Consider the following 14,572-nt stretch of genomic DNA (forward strand, 5'->3'; position numbering starts at 1 on the left):
TTGAGTACATATTCTAGGCTGACATTCCAGTGCAGTGCCGATGGAGGTGCTGCAGTGTCGGAGGTGCCACCTTTCAGATGACACATTAAACCCAGGCCCCATCTACCCTCTCAGGTGGATGTAAAAGATCCCATGCCGCTATTTTTGCAGGGGAGTTCTCCCCGGTGTCCTGGGCCCGATATTTATCCCTCAACTAACATCACTAAAAGAACAGATTATCTGGTGATTTGTCTCATTGCTGTTTGTGGGATCTTGCTGTGCACAAATTGACTGCCGCGTCTCCTACATTACAACAGTGACTACACTTCAGAAGTACTTAATTGGCTGTAAAGCGCTTTGGGACGTCCTGAGGTTGTGGAAGGCGCTATATAAATGCAAGTTCTAGCGATTGTTTGTCGAGAGAGGTGGTGAACTTGCTTCTTGTATAACTCTGTTTCGCTGTAACTCACTCCCAATCTGTTGTGCTGCTTTATCCTAGGGTGAAGATGGCTTCCCAGGCTTCAAGGGAGACATGGGCCTCAAGGGTGAACGAGTAAGAGCACTGATTTAATTAACTCAGCTTGCGTTTCCCAAGGACAAAGGAAAATGTAGTAGGCCATATTTTGGAGATGTTATTGGCGTGTTATTAGGCTCTGAAGTTTCACTGGCTTGAAGTTTGCAACACTTTATTTTCAGGTAAACTGAATGAGATGACCCTGACGTCACTTTGTGAGGAATCCCGACACACTGACCTGGTGATAAAGTTGGCCAACTCCATGTTGGGAATCCCGAAAGCTGGGCCCATGGTTTCTGGTTTACAGTCATTGCCGTGAAAGACAATAAAGGCCCTTTATAGGCCACACCTTTTGGGTCTTTTTTATCATACAAGGGGGGGAAGGGTGTCACCATGGAAACAGTAGCAACAGACCATAGAATGTCATCCCAATATAGAGCAAGCAAAAATTTAAATCGTCATGGGAACAGGAAGAGGCCACTCAGCCCCTCGAGCCTGTTCCGCCATTCAATTAGATCATGGCTGATCTGTATCTTAACTCCATCTACCCGCCTTGGTTCCGCAACCCTTAATATCTAACGAAAATCTATCAGTCTCTGTTTTGAAATTTTCAATTGACCCCCAGCCTCAACAGCTTTTGGGGGGAGAGAGTTCCAGATTTCCACTCCCCTTTGTGTGAAGAAGAGCTTCCTGACATCACCCCTGAACGGCCGAGCTCTAAACTTAATGTTCTGCCCCCTTGTTCTGGGCCCCTGCACCAGAGGAAATAGTTTCTCTCCATCTAACCTATCAAATCCATTAATCATCTTAAACACCTCCATCACCCGTTAGTGACTTATATTTGTGAATAACACCCCAATGCCATTGGGCCCTGCTCTGCTTTGATCAATGATTTGTTTACACCAGTGATTAGACGGAGAGTCATAAAACCAGGACAGGATAAAGGAAGTGCACTGGACTGGAAGAAAACTTCTCCAAGAAGAAAACCACGCAAGAGAATATCGAGATCCTTGAAAACCCTCAGCCTTGGGATCTCGCAGCAATCTTTCTTGACGTCTGCAGCACGATTGGACCATTGCAACTGCTCAGCAGCAACAACCGTGGGACACGAGGGTATGGTGCTCGCTTATTTATAGACCAGTGAAGACCTGGAGCATCTCCAAGCAGCAGTACAAGCTCTTCATGAGATGCGATCGCTTTTTCCATTGAGAAGTGTGAGGGGCTTTTAATGGGTTTCCATTGAAGACCGTGATGAGTGTATGGAGATGTTTCAGAGATTCCTATGAGGGACTTTATGGGACTTTATAAGATTCTTCAAGGGCTGCGCTGAGAAAACATGTGACCTGCAAAAATCTTCAGCTGTTTGATTCACTCCTGAAAGAGTTGGAACGACCGATTGCTTTCGTTGAGTTTTTCCAAAGCACGCATTCCTTTGTCCCCAAGAAGTTAATCCCAACTCCTCATTACACGGGACATACTGGGAGCTTGATAGCCACGAGGCAGCCTCACTTTTAATAGACCAAAAACCCTAGGCTGGCTCCATCAGTCACTAGCTGTCCTGCTGGCAACTCCTAGAAAGAAGTCAGATACTGCATACATCAGGTGTCAGCCATGGCTCAGTGGGTAGAGCTCTCACCTCTGAGTTAGCAGGTTGTGGGTTCAAGTCCCCACTCCAGAAACTTGAGCATATAATCCAGGCTTACACTCCCAGTGCCGTACTGTGGGAGTGCTGCATTGTTGGTAGGTGCCGTCTTTCGGATGAGATGTTAAACCGAGGACACGTCTGCCCCTCTCAGGTGGATGTAAAAGATCCCATGGCTGCTATTTTGCAGCGGAGTTCTCCCCAATGTTTATCCCTCAACCAACATCACTAAAACAGATTATCTGGTCATTATCACATTGCTGTTTTTGGGACCTTGCTGTGCACAAATTGGCTGCCGGGTTTCCTACATTACAACAGTGAATACACTTCAAAAAGTACTTAATTGGCTGCAAAACGCTTTGGGATGTCCTGAGGTCGTGAAAGGTCTATCTACATATCTACCTTCAGCTCCTGGATATGTCAGCTCAAGGAAGGGTCCTTGGGTTGAGATGTTAAAATGAGGCCCTGTTTACCTTTTCAGGTGGACGTTGAAGATCCTGTGTCAAATTTGGAAGACAAGCAGGGAATTCTTCCCGGTGTCCTACCCAACGCTCGTCCCTCAACTAACGACACCAAAACACAGATTAAGTCTCTTTGCTGCTTTTGTGGGATCTTGCTGTGTGCAAAATGGCTGCCACCTCTTGCCTACATAACAATGGTCACTGCACTTCAAAGCAATTCATCGTGTGAGGCGTTTCAGGATACAAGGGCTAATCAGGAATATTAATACCGAGGCTGCCCTTTGACCTCTTGGGCTGAGTGTAATATGGGAAACGAGTCAGTAATTGGGAATTCCTGGGAAACGAGTCTGAATGAAGATAACTCTCAATAAGACACTGCCTTTCGGATCACTGTTTATACTGAGCATCCTCATACTGGCAATGCTCTTCCTCGAAGATCCTGAAAGTCCCCCAACAAATATTTTTCACCGGGGAGGTGCAGGGAGGGGTGATGAAAAGCCTCGGCCCCTCTCCGTTGTGTCCCATTGACCGGTGACCTCTGTCACTGGAAATATCTCGTCTGAAAAGATTGCGATAGTGACGTATTTTTAATTGTCTTTTCCTCTCAGGGTGAGCTCGGGCCAAGTGGTCCTCGAGGAGAGGATGGACCTGAAGGTCCCAAAGGGCGGGTGGGACCTCCAGGTGACCCGGGACCATTGGGTGCGACAGGTGAGAAGGTGAGAGACACTGTGGTACGGTGCACCCCAACTGGGTGAAGCATTCTTGTCAAAGTTAATGTCACGTGAGAGGGTTCTCTTCCCTCTTTCTTTTTCTTTCTTTCCTTTCCTTACTTCCAGGGTGATCCCTTCCCATAGATGATGAAATTGACCCTGAGCAGGGTGTTGTAGATGGATTGGAATTGGAGTTGGATCACTATTTCCTTCTGACCTCATATCCCCTCCATCACAAAGTCCGCCTACTTCCTGCTCCATAACATTCGACTCCTCCTCCCCTCCCTCAGCTCATTCTGTTGTTGAAACCTGAAGCCATTCCTTTGTGCCCTCCAGACTCGACTATTCCAATGTTCTCCCGGCCGGTTTCCCATCCTCCCCCCTCCTTAAACTCTGCTGCCCGTTTCCTATCTCACGCCAAGTCCTGCTCGCCCGTCACCCCCGTGCTCCCCATCTCCCCACCCCACGCTTCCAATTTCAAATTCTCATCCCTGTATTTAAATCCCTTCATGGTCTCGGCTCTCCCTATCTCTGTAACCTCCTCCAGCCCTCTGAGAACTCTCTGTTCCTCTGACTCTGGCCTCTTGTACATCTTCTGTTCCTCTGCTCCACCATTGGCCACCGTGCTTTCAGCCACCTAGGCCTTAAGCTCTGGAATTCCCTCCCTAAACCTCTCCGCCTCTCTCTCCTCCTTTAAGATGCTCCTTAAAACCTACCTCTTTGACCAAGCTTTTGGTCACCTGTCCTAATATCTCCTTAGGTGGCTCGGTGTCAAATTTTGTTTGATAATTGCTCCTGTGAAGCGCCTTGGGACGTTTTACTATGTTAAAGGCGCTATATAAATGCAAATTTTTGTAGTTGTTCATGGACAATGAATGTACAAGTCATATATATAACACGGGGTACTCTGTGTGTTGTGATTATTACTGTTTAACACCAACTATTTTCCTGTTTTTAGGGTAAACTCGGAGTTCCTGGTCTTCCTGGTTATCCCGGACGTCAGGGCCCCAAGGTAAGAACATCAATCTATCCCCAACAGTCCAGCACTGAATTACACAACACTTACAATGATCAATATATATTACATTCTGTATATATGTCATCTATTTAGGCATGTCTTTGAGTAATACTTGTTCCTTTGTATATGCGAGTACATATGTGTGTACATGCCTCTGTTTGTGTTTGGTTATGTGTGTATACGTCTTCTTTATGTGTGTGTCTCTCTGTATGCCTCTGTATATATGGGAGTGTGTGCATTTCTGCACTTTAGTATATCTCTTTGTGTGTCTGTATGTGCCTGTGTGTGTATGTGTGTCATTATGTGTGTGTGTGTGTCTATGTGTTTGTGTGTATGCATGTACCTATTTGTGTGTGTCTATGTATCTGTCTCTGCTTGTCTATGTACGTGTGTGTGTGTGTGTGTGTGTGTGTACCTGTATTTGTATAACTGTATGTGTATATACGTGTGTGTGTGTGTGCGCGCGCATATACCTGTGTGTGTCTTTGTACATGTGTGTGTGTATACACCTGTGTGTGTCTTTGTACCTGTGTATGTGTATGTGTGTGTGTATACTGTGTGTGTGTGTGTGTATATACACCTGTGTGTGTCTTTGTACCTGTGTATGTGTATGTGTGTGTATACTGTGTGTGTGTGTGTGTGTGTGTGTGTGTGTGTGTGTGTCTGTCTATGTACGTGTAGGTAGATAAATGGGGAATAATTAATGGACCAAACATCGTGAGTTCCTGACACGAGTGACCGACAGGTGCAACTCGCTGCTGATAGCGGGTACTTCTAAAATCAGTCCTTTGTGTGTACCTCTAGATGTATTTATAATTGTGTGTTTATCTGTGTATTTTCACCTGTACCTCTGTGTGCACAACTGTTGTGTGCCTGTGTGCACCTTTGGCATCAGCCGTGGCTCTGAATCAGAAGGCCATGGGTTCAAACCCCACTCCAGAGCCTTGAGCACATAATCCAGGCTGACAGTTCGTTACTGAAGGAGGTGCTGCACTGTCGGAGGTGCCGTGTTTTGGATGAGACGTTAAACCGAGGCCCCGTCTACCCTCTCAGATGGACGTAAAAGATCCCATGACACTATTTTGAAGAAGAGCAGAGGAGTTCTTCGTGTCCTGGCCAATATTTATTCCTCAACCAACATCACCAAAACAGATGATCTGGTCATTATCTCATTGCTGTTTGTGGGATCTTGCTGTGCACAAATTGGCTGCCACATTTCCTACACTACAACAGTGACTACATTGGCTGGAAAGTGCTTTGGAGCATCCTGAGGTAGTGAAAGGTGCAACATAAATGCAAACCTTTCAAGTGCGTATGCTGTGTATGTGTCTCCCTTAACCTGTGTACGTACCTGTGCCTGTGTGTTCTTGCACTGTGCACATATCTATTACCTGTGTGTGTACCTCTACCAGTGTTGTTCCTGTATTACTATGTGTTCCAAACCAGAGCGTGTACCTCTACCTGTGCATGTTCCTGTGTGTGTGCTCCTGTACCTGTGTGTATACTCCTGTACCTGTGCATGCTCCTGTACCTGTGTGTGCTCCTGTACCTGTGTGTGTGCTCCTGTACCTGTGTGTGTGCTCCTGTACCTGTGTGTGCTCCTGTACCTGTGTGTGCTCCTGTACCCGTGTGTGCTCCTGTACCCGTGCGTGCTCCTGTACCTGTGTGTGCTCCTGTACCTGTGTGTGTGCTCCTGTACCTGTGTGTGCTCCTGTACCTGTGTGTGCTCCTGTACCTGTGTGTGCTCCTGTACCTGTGTGTGCTCCTGTACCTGTGTGTGTGCTCCTGTACCTGTGTGTGCTCCTGTACCTGTATGTATGCTCCTGTACATGTGTGTGCTCCAGTACATGTGTGTGCTCTTGTACCTGTGTTTGTGCTTCTGTACCTGTGTGCATGCTCCTGTTCCTGTGTGTGCTCCTGTACCTGTGCGTGTGTTCCTGTACCTGTGTGTGTTCCTGTACCTGTGTGTGTGCTCCTGTACCTGTGCGTGTGTTCCTGTACCTGTGTGTGCTCCTGTACCCGTGTGTGTGCTCCTGTACCTGTGTGTGCTCCTGTACCTGTGTGTGTGCTCCTGTACCTGTGTGTGTGTTCCTGTACCTGTGTGTGTGCTCCTGTACCTGTGTGTGTGTTCCTGTACCTGTGTGTGCTCCTGTACCTGTGTGTGCTCCTGCACCTGTGTGTGTTCCTGTACCTGTGTGTGTTCTCCTGTACCTGTGTGTGCTCCTGTACCTGTGTGTGCTCCTGTACCTGTGTGTGTGCTCCTGTACCTGTGTGTGTGCTCCTGTACCTGTGTGTGTGTTCCTGTACCTGTGTGTGTTCCTGTACCTGTGTGTGTGCTCCTGTACCTGTGTGTGTGCTCCTGTAACTGTGTGTGTGCTCCTGTACCTGTGTGTGTGCTCCTGTACCTGTGTGTGTGCTCCTGTACCTGTGTGTGTGCTCCTGTACCTGTGTGTGCTCCTGTACCTGTGTGTGCTCCTGTACCTGTGTGTGTGCTCCTGTTCCTGTGTGTGCTCCTGTACCTGTGTGTGTGCTCCTGTACCTGTGTGTGTGCTCCTGTACCTGTGTGTGTGCTCCTGTACCTGTGTGTGTGCTCCTGTACCTGTGTGTGTGCTCCTGTACCTGTGTGTGTGCTCCTGTACCTGTGTGTGTGCTCCTGTTCCTGTGTGTGCTCCTGTTCCTGTGTGTGCTCCTGTACCTGTGTGTGTGCTCCTGTACCTGTGTGTGTGCTCCTGTACCTGTGTGTGTGCTCCTGTACCTGTGTGTGTGCTCCTGTACCCGTGTGTGCTCCTGTACCTGTTTGTGCTCCTGTACCTGTGTGTGCTCCTGTACCTGTTTGTGCTCCTGTACCTGTGTGTGCTCCTGTACCGGTGTGTATGTTTCTGTACCTGCGTGTGTGCTCCTGTACCTGTATGTATGCTCCTGTACATGTGTGTGCTCCAGTACATGTGTGTGCTCTTGTACCTGTGTTTGTGCTTCTGTACCTGTGTGCATGCTCCTGTTCCTGTGTGTGCTCCTGTACCTGTGCGTGTGTTCCTGTACCTGTGTGTGCTCCTGTACCTGTGTGTGCTCCTGTACCTGTGTGTGCTCCTGTACCTGTGTGTGCTCCTGTACCTGTGTGTGTGCTCCTGTACCTGTGTGTGCTCCTGTACCTGTGTGTGCTCCTGTACCTGTGTGTGTGCTCCTGTACCTGTGTGTGCTCCTGTACCTGTGTGTGTGCTCCTGTACCTGTGTGTGCTCCTGTACCTGTGTGTGTGCTCCTGTACCTGTGCGTGTGCTCCTGTACCTGTGTGTGCTCCTGTACCTGTGTGTGTGCTCCTGTACCTGTGTGTGCTCCTGTACCTGTGTGTGTGCTCCTGTACCTGTGTGTGCTCCTGTACCTGTGTGTGTTCCTGTACCTGTGTGTGTTCCTGTACCTGTGTGTGTTCCTGTACCTGTGTGTGTGCTCCTGTACCTGTGTGTGCTCCTGTACCTGTGTGTGCTCCTGTACCTGTGTGTGTGCTCCTGTTCCTGTGTGTGCTCCTGTACCTGTGTGTGTGCTCCTCTACCTGTGTGTGCGCCTGTACCTGTGTGTGTGCTCCTGTACCTGTGTGTGTGCTCCTGTACCTGTGTGTGTTCCTGTACCTGTGTGTGTTCCTGTACCTGTGTGTGTTCCTGTACCTGTGGGTGTGCTCCTGTACCTGTGTGTGCTCCTGTACCTGTGTGTGTGCTCCTCTACCTGTGTGTGCGCCTGTACCTTTGTGTGTGTTCCTGTACCTGTGTGTGCTCCTGTACCTGTGTGTGTGCTCCTGTACCTGTGTGTGTTCCTGTACCTGTGGGTGTGCTCCTGTACCTGTGTGTGTGCTCCTGTACCTGTGTGTGCTCCTGTACCTGTGTGTGTGCTCCTGTACCTGTGTATGTTCCTGTACCTGTGTATGTTCCTGTACCTGTGTGTGTTCCTGTACCTGTGTGTGTTCCTGTACCTGTGTGTGCTCCTGTACCTGTGTGTGTGCTCCTGTACCTGTGTGTGTGCTCCTGTTCCTGTGTGTGCTCCTGTACCTGTGTGTGTGCTCCTGTACCTGTGTGTGTTCCTGTACCTGTGAGTGCTCCTGTACCTGTGTGTGTGCTCCTGTACCTGTGTGTGCTCCTGTACCTGTGTGTGCTCCTGTACCTGTGTGTGTGCTCCTGTACCTGTGTGTGTGCTCCTGTACCTGTGTGTGTGCTCCTGTACCTGTGTGTGTGCTCCTGTACCTGTGTGTGTGCTCCTGTACCTGTGTGTGTTCCTGTACCTGTGTGTGCTCCTGTACCTGTGTGTGTGCTCCTGTACCTGTGTGTGTGTTCCTGTACCTGTGTGTGTGCTCCTGTACCTGTGTGTGTGCTCCTGTACCTGTGTGTGCTCCTGTACCTGTGTGTGTGCTCCTGTACCTGTGTGTGTGCTCCTGTACCTGTGTGTGCTCCTGTACCTATGTGTGTTCCTGTACCTGTGTGTGTGTTCCTGTACCTGTGTGTGTGCGCCTGTACCTGTGTGCGTGCGCCTGTACCCGTGAGTGTACCTATACCCTGACTGGTGTTTCCCTTCCCTAGCCTGTGGCCAATTGTCATGTCCTACCCCGTGAGATCAACAAAATCAGCCCAGACCAGCAATCGCACCTTGCACCTTCCAGGTCAATATGGCTCCATACCACACGGGGGCAGTGAAGTCAATGGAGAGAAAAATCAGTCGGGGAGTAAAACCAGCGTTGGGCCCGAGCCCGTCAGTTTCCCACTGGGCAGGTTAGATTAAAATGTCCCCCCCTAAGAATTGAAAAGGCCCCTGCAGCGCTGGTGGGAGTGCGCTGGAAGATCAGTAACACCGCGCTGTCTGCTCTGTCTAACCATCCGCTTCCTTTTCCCAGGGCTCCCTTGGTTTCCCAGGATTCCCAGGTACTAACGGAGAGAAAGGTGCTCGGGTAAGTTTTGAGAGATGGGTCTCAACGTCTCACCATCAGAAAACATGTCAACAAATTCTTCAGCATCTTATTGTTAACAAGGAAAGCCACGTACAGCGATTGGAACTGATCATCTGTCTGTCTTTGTCTCTCGTTCTTTCTCTCTCTGTCTCTCTCTGCCTATCTCTCTCACTCTTGCTCTCTTTGTCTTTGTGTCTCTCACTTGATCTGTACCCTTTTCTCTATCTCTGTCTTTCTCACTATCTCTGCATCGATATGTACCTCTCCCTTTCTCTGTATTTCTTTCTGTGTATCTGTCTCTCTCTTTCTCATTCTCTATCTTGGTCTCTCTCTCTCTCTCTCTCTTTGCTCTCCTCCAACTCCCTCTCTTTTTCTGTATGTTCTCTCTCTGTTCTCTATCTCTATCCATCTCTCTCTCTGTCACTTTATCTCTCTTCCGATCCCTCTGCTCTCTACTTTCCATCTCTGTCTCTCTTTCTCCCCCTGGCTCTTCTCTCTCTCCTCAACCTGCTCTTTCTCATCCATTTATTTCTCTCCTGCTCTCTGCTCTATCTCTGTCTCTTTGTCCTCTATCTCTGTCTCTCTCCCTCTCTTTCTCTGCTCCTTCCCCTCGGGCTCTGTCTCTCTTTCTCTTTCTCCTTTATCTCTGTCTCTCTTTCTCTGCTCGTTTTCCTCTATCTCTGTCTCTCTCTCTTTCTCTTCTATCTCTGTCTCTCTCTCTTTCTCTGCTCTTTCCCATCCACCTCTGTCTCTCCCCCTCTTTCTCCTCCAACCCTGTCCCTCTCCTTCTCTCTTTCTCCCTCTGTCTCCTCTCTTTCTCTGCTGTTTCCCCTCTGCCTCTGTCTCTCTCCCCTTCTTTCTGCTCTATCTCTGCCTCTCTCCCTCTCTTTCTCTGCTCTTTCTCCTCCATCCCTGTCTCTCTCCATCTCTATTTCTCCTCTCTCCCTCTCTTTCTCCGCTCTTTCTCCTCCATCCCTGTCTCTCTCCATCTCTCTTTCTCCCCCTGTCTCCTCTCTTGTTCTGCTCTTTCTCCTCCATCTCTTTTTTTTTTGCTCTTCCTTCTATCCTCCCAGGGTTTGCAAGGCAAGTTGGGACCAAGAGGACAACGTGGACCAACGGTACGTCAGCTTTAAGAATTTGAATTGAATTCTTTCTCGATTTAGTAACTGCTCACAAAATGTAACCCAGGTTAACGGGAGTGAGAGGAAGCATAACAGCCGGCCGCCCAATGGGAGTGTGAGATAGAGCAGACATGGTCCCCCAGCTCTACTTTTACATTGGACCATTAGCGGCCAGGCTTGGGCGGTCACTGAGTGATTAATAACTTTGGTTTTCTCTCCCAGGGCCCAAGGGGTCAACGAGGACCAAGAGGCTCAACTGGAAAACCAGGGGCAAAGGTGAGTCTTTAGGAAAAGGGGGTTATCATGGTGGTCCGGGGGGAGTGGGAAACACTAAAGAACATGAGCTGGAATTCCTAACATCGTCAGATTCATATATTAATCATACTGGTGTATGATATTATAACACAACTGTATACTGAGAGTGGGGTGTGTAATAGAGGGAGTATTGCAACTGAGAGCCTTGTAATGGGGCCTGGGTATGTAATAGAGAGAGTATTACAACTGAGAGCCTTGTAATGGGGCCTGGGTGTGTAATGGAGAGAGTATTACAACTGAGAGGCTTGTAATGGGGCCTGAGTGTGCAATAGAGAGATGTTGTAACTGAGAGCTTTGTAATCAGGACTGGGTGTGTAATAGAGAGCGTGTTATAACTGAGAGCCTTTATAACGGGGCCTGGGTGACTAATAGTGCATTATAACTTTAGAGCCTTGTAACCGGACCTGGGTATGTACTAGAGAGAGTGTTGTAACTGAAAACGCTTGTAATAGGGCCTGGGTGAGTAATAGAGAGAGTGCTATAACTAAAAGCCCTTGTAATGGGGCCTGGGTGTGTAATAGAGAGAGTGTTATAACTGAAAGCCCTTGTAATGGGGCTGGATGTGTAATAGAGAGAGTGTTATAACTGATAGCCCTTGTAATGGGGCCTGGGTGTGTAATAGAGAGAGTGTTATAACTGAAAGCCCTTGTAATGGGGCCAGGGTGTGTAATAGAGAGAGTGTTATAACTGAAAGCCCTTGTAATGGGGCTGGACTGGGATGCTGATTTGCAGTGTTTTGGGAGGGTGCAGGTTTATTCCGTGTAATAAAGCATTGCAGCTCATTGTATTTTTTGCTCTCTCGAACAGGGAACCTCAGGAACTGATGGGCCTCCAGGTCCTTCTGGTGAAAGGGTGAGTCTGTCCAATTATATCAAACTGTAACCAGAACAGCCAGTGCCTTCAGAACAGGAAACACCCAATAGGTCTAACAGATGGTTGGGGTACTGGGGGGACCAGATTCAGTGGGAAAGTTGGGGTACTGGGGGGACCAGATTCAGTGGGAAAGCTGGGGTACTGGGGGACCAGATTCAGTGGGAAAGCTGGGGTACTGGGGGGACCAGATTCAGTGGGAGAGTTGGGGTACTGGGGGGACCAGATTCAGTGGGAAAGCTGGGGTACTGGGGGACCAGATTCAGTGGGAAAGCTGGGGTACTGGGGGACCAGATTCAGTGGGAAAGCTGGGGTACTGGGGGGACCAGATTCAGTGGGAGAGTTGGGGTACTGGGGGGACCAGATTCAGTGGGAAAGCTGGGGTACTGGGGGACCAGATTCAGTGGGAAAGCTGGGGTACTGGGGGACCAGATTCAGTGGGAAAGCTGGGGTACTGGGGGGACCAGATTCAGTGGGAGAGTTGGGGTACTGGGGGGACCAGATTCAGTGGGAAAACTGGGGTACTGGGGGGACCAGATTCAGTGGGAGAGTTGGGGTAATGGGGGGACCAGATTCAGTGGGAGAATTGGGGTAATGGGGGGACCAGATTCAGTGGGGGAGTTGGGGTAATGGGGGGACCAGATTCAGTGGGAGAGTTGGGGTCCTGGGGGACAAGATTCAGTGGGAGAGTTTGGCTAATGGGGGGACAAGATTCAGTTGGAGAGTGAGGTTGTGGGTCCTCACCTTATGCATGGTATTTGTGAGTCTGGGATCTTTAAGTGAAATATAAATATTTGTTGATTGGGGAGTCCTCAGCTCACTGCCCTACACAGTGTTAGAGAGTTGAGGTGCTCAGTTCAGACCTGCCCTCAGCATCGTTTCAATTAAACAAGCTTTTTCTTCTTCTTTCCTTTTCAATGTAGGGCCTTCCAGGACCTCAAGGTCCCACCGGCTTCCCAGGACCGAAAGGACCACCCGTAAGTGAATTTAAAACACTTCCGTCATTTACCGACTCCGGCCGCGAGCCCCAGTCTCTCGGGACCGTAATGTCCCTGAGAGCGTCCCTGGGGGCATGAGGATCTAGAGACGGTCGCGTACACTGGCTGAAAGATGTGCGTAACACACGGGTCAGTGTGATCGGATAAACTAAACAGGCTGAGATAGTCAGCAGAGGGGATTCACACCAACACATAAACCGATAAGATACCAAAATCAGACTGCAGGTCTTTAACCTCCCTGTGCCTTCTTTGGATTAAACGTCTCAGCACGGATCCATTGTAGAGGTGCTGAGAACAGGAGCCAGTCCTGGTCAGAGCTCAGGAGTGAAGGCTGAGAGTGAGTGTTATGGGGCACAGTTACAAGACATGTACTGGTCAGAGCTCAGGAGCGAAGGCTGAGAGTGAGTGTTATGGGGCACAGTTACAAGACATGTACTGGTCAGAGCTCAGGAGCGAAGGCTGAGAGTGAGTGTTATGGGGCGCAGTTACAAGACATGTACTGGTCAGAGCTCAGGAGCGAAGGCTGAGAGTGAGTGTTATGGGGCTCGTGAGATGCTCTTTCGGACAGACTGGTGAGTGTACCACCGTGTGAAACAATTTCCGGGCCTGTCTGCGGGACCAGGCACCGGGCGAACATCAAACGCAGACTGGCAGTAAAAGCGCTGGACTCTTTGGAAAGGACACCTCTCTCCCCCGATGGGCTTTACCGGCCCAGCTCCTGGCGAGGCAGTGCCAACCTCTGACTCCGCGCCCGGATCGTGCCATAACTCCAGCCTGTACCCAGCCTATTGGTGAGGGATCCATGCCTGCGGCTACAACACGCTGGCACAGTCGATCGGCAGCCTGACTCCGGAGTCCCGCGATTGCTGCGCCGTTGCCGTGGGAGGCAGGCAGAGATCTCCCTGACTAACTCCGCTTTCTTCTGTTTCCAAATGGTAGGGACCGTCAGGAAAGGATGGTCTCCCAGGACACCCTGGACAGAGAGGCGAAGTGGTGAGTAGATCCATCCGAAAGAGATGACAAAAGACAGAACTTGCATTTATATTGGGTCTTTCACGGCCTCAGTACATCCAAGAGCGATTCATTGGGAGAGCTAATGTACTGGAGGGATCGGGTTCATTGGGAGAGTTAATGTACTAGAGGCATGGGGTTCATTGGAGGTTTAATGTACTCGAGGGATCGGGTTCATTGGGAGAGTTAATGTACTAGAGGCATGGGGTTCATTGGAGGTTTAATGTACTCGAGGGATGGGCTTCATTGGAGAGTGAATGTACTAGAGGGATTGGGTTCATTGGGAGAGTTAATGTACTGGAGAGATAGGGTTCATTGGAGGTTTAATGTACTGGAGGGATGGGGTTCATTGGAGGTTTAATGTACTGGAGGGATGGGGTTCATTGGAGGTTTAATGTACTGGAGAGATGGGGTTCATTGGAGATTTAATGTACTGGAGGGATGCGGTTCATTGGAGGTTTAATGTACTGGAGGGATGGGCTTCATTGGAGGTTCAATGTACTAGAGAGATAGGGTTCATTGGAGGTTTAATGTACTGGAGAGATAGGGTTCATTGGAGGTTTAATGTACTGGTGGGATGGGCTTCATTGGAGGTTCAATGTACTAGAGAGATAGGGTTCATTGGAGGTTCAATGTACTGGAGAGATGGGGTTCATTGGAGGTTCAATGTACTGGAGAGATAGGGTTCATTGGAGGTTTAATGTACTGGAGGGATGGGGTTCATTGGAGGTTTAATGTACTGGAGAGATGGGGTTCATTGGAGATTTAATGTACTGGAGGGATGCGGTTCATTGGAGGTTTAATGTACTGGAGGGATGGGCTTCATTGGAGGTTCAATGTACTAGAGAGATAGGGTTCATTGGAGGTTTAATGTACTGGAGAGATAGGGTTCATTGGAGGTTTAATGTACTGGTGGGATGGGCTTCATTGGAGGTTCAATGTACTAGAGAGATAGGGTTCATTGGAGGTTTAATGTACTGGAGAGATAGGGTTCATTGGAGGTTCAAT

The 14,572-nt window shown here is 49.2% G+C and overlaps 1 protein-coding gene across 1 annotated transcript in view; it reads left to right on the forward strand.

Annotated features, from left to right (window-relative positions):
• Positions 1-14,572, forward strand: part of LOC137305284 (collagen alpha-1(V) chain-like) — an 86,580-nt gene that overhangs the window by 11,966 nt on the left and 60,042 nt on the right. The window contains exons 6-14 of the mRNA XM_067974137.1: positions 479-532; positions 3,205-3,312; positions 4,265-4,318; positions 9,196-9,249; positions 10,323-10,367; positions 10,593-10,646; positions 11,493-11,537; positions 12,479-12,532; positions 13,493-13,546. Of these exons, the coding sequence (XP_067830238.1) occupies positions 479-532; positions 3,205-3,312; positions 4,265-4,318; positions 9,196-9,249; positions 10,323-10,367; positions 10,593-10,646; positions 11,493-11,537; positions 12,479-12,532; positions 13,493-13,546 (522 nt within the window). The remainder of the gene's footprint in view (positions 1-478; positions 533-3,204; positions 3,313-4,264; positions 4,319-9,195; positions 9,250-10,322; positions 10,368-10,592; positions 10,647-11,492; positions 11,538-12,478; positions 12,533-13,492; positions 13,547-14,572) is intronic.

This window comes from Heptranchias perlo, chromosome 39, assembly GCF_035084215.1.
Source record: "Heptranchias perlo isolate sHepPer1 chromosome 39, sHepPer1.hap1, whole genome shotgun sequence".
Classification (NCBI taxonomy): Eukaryota; Metazoa; Chordata; class Chondrichthyes; order Hexanchiformes; family Hexanchidae; genus Heptranchias; species Heptranchias perlo.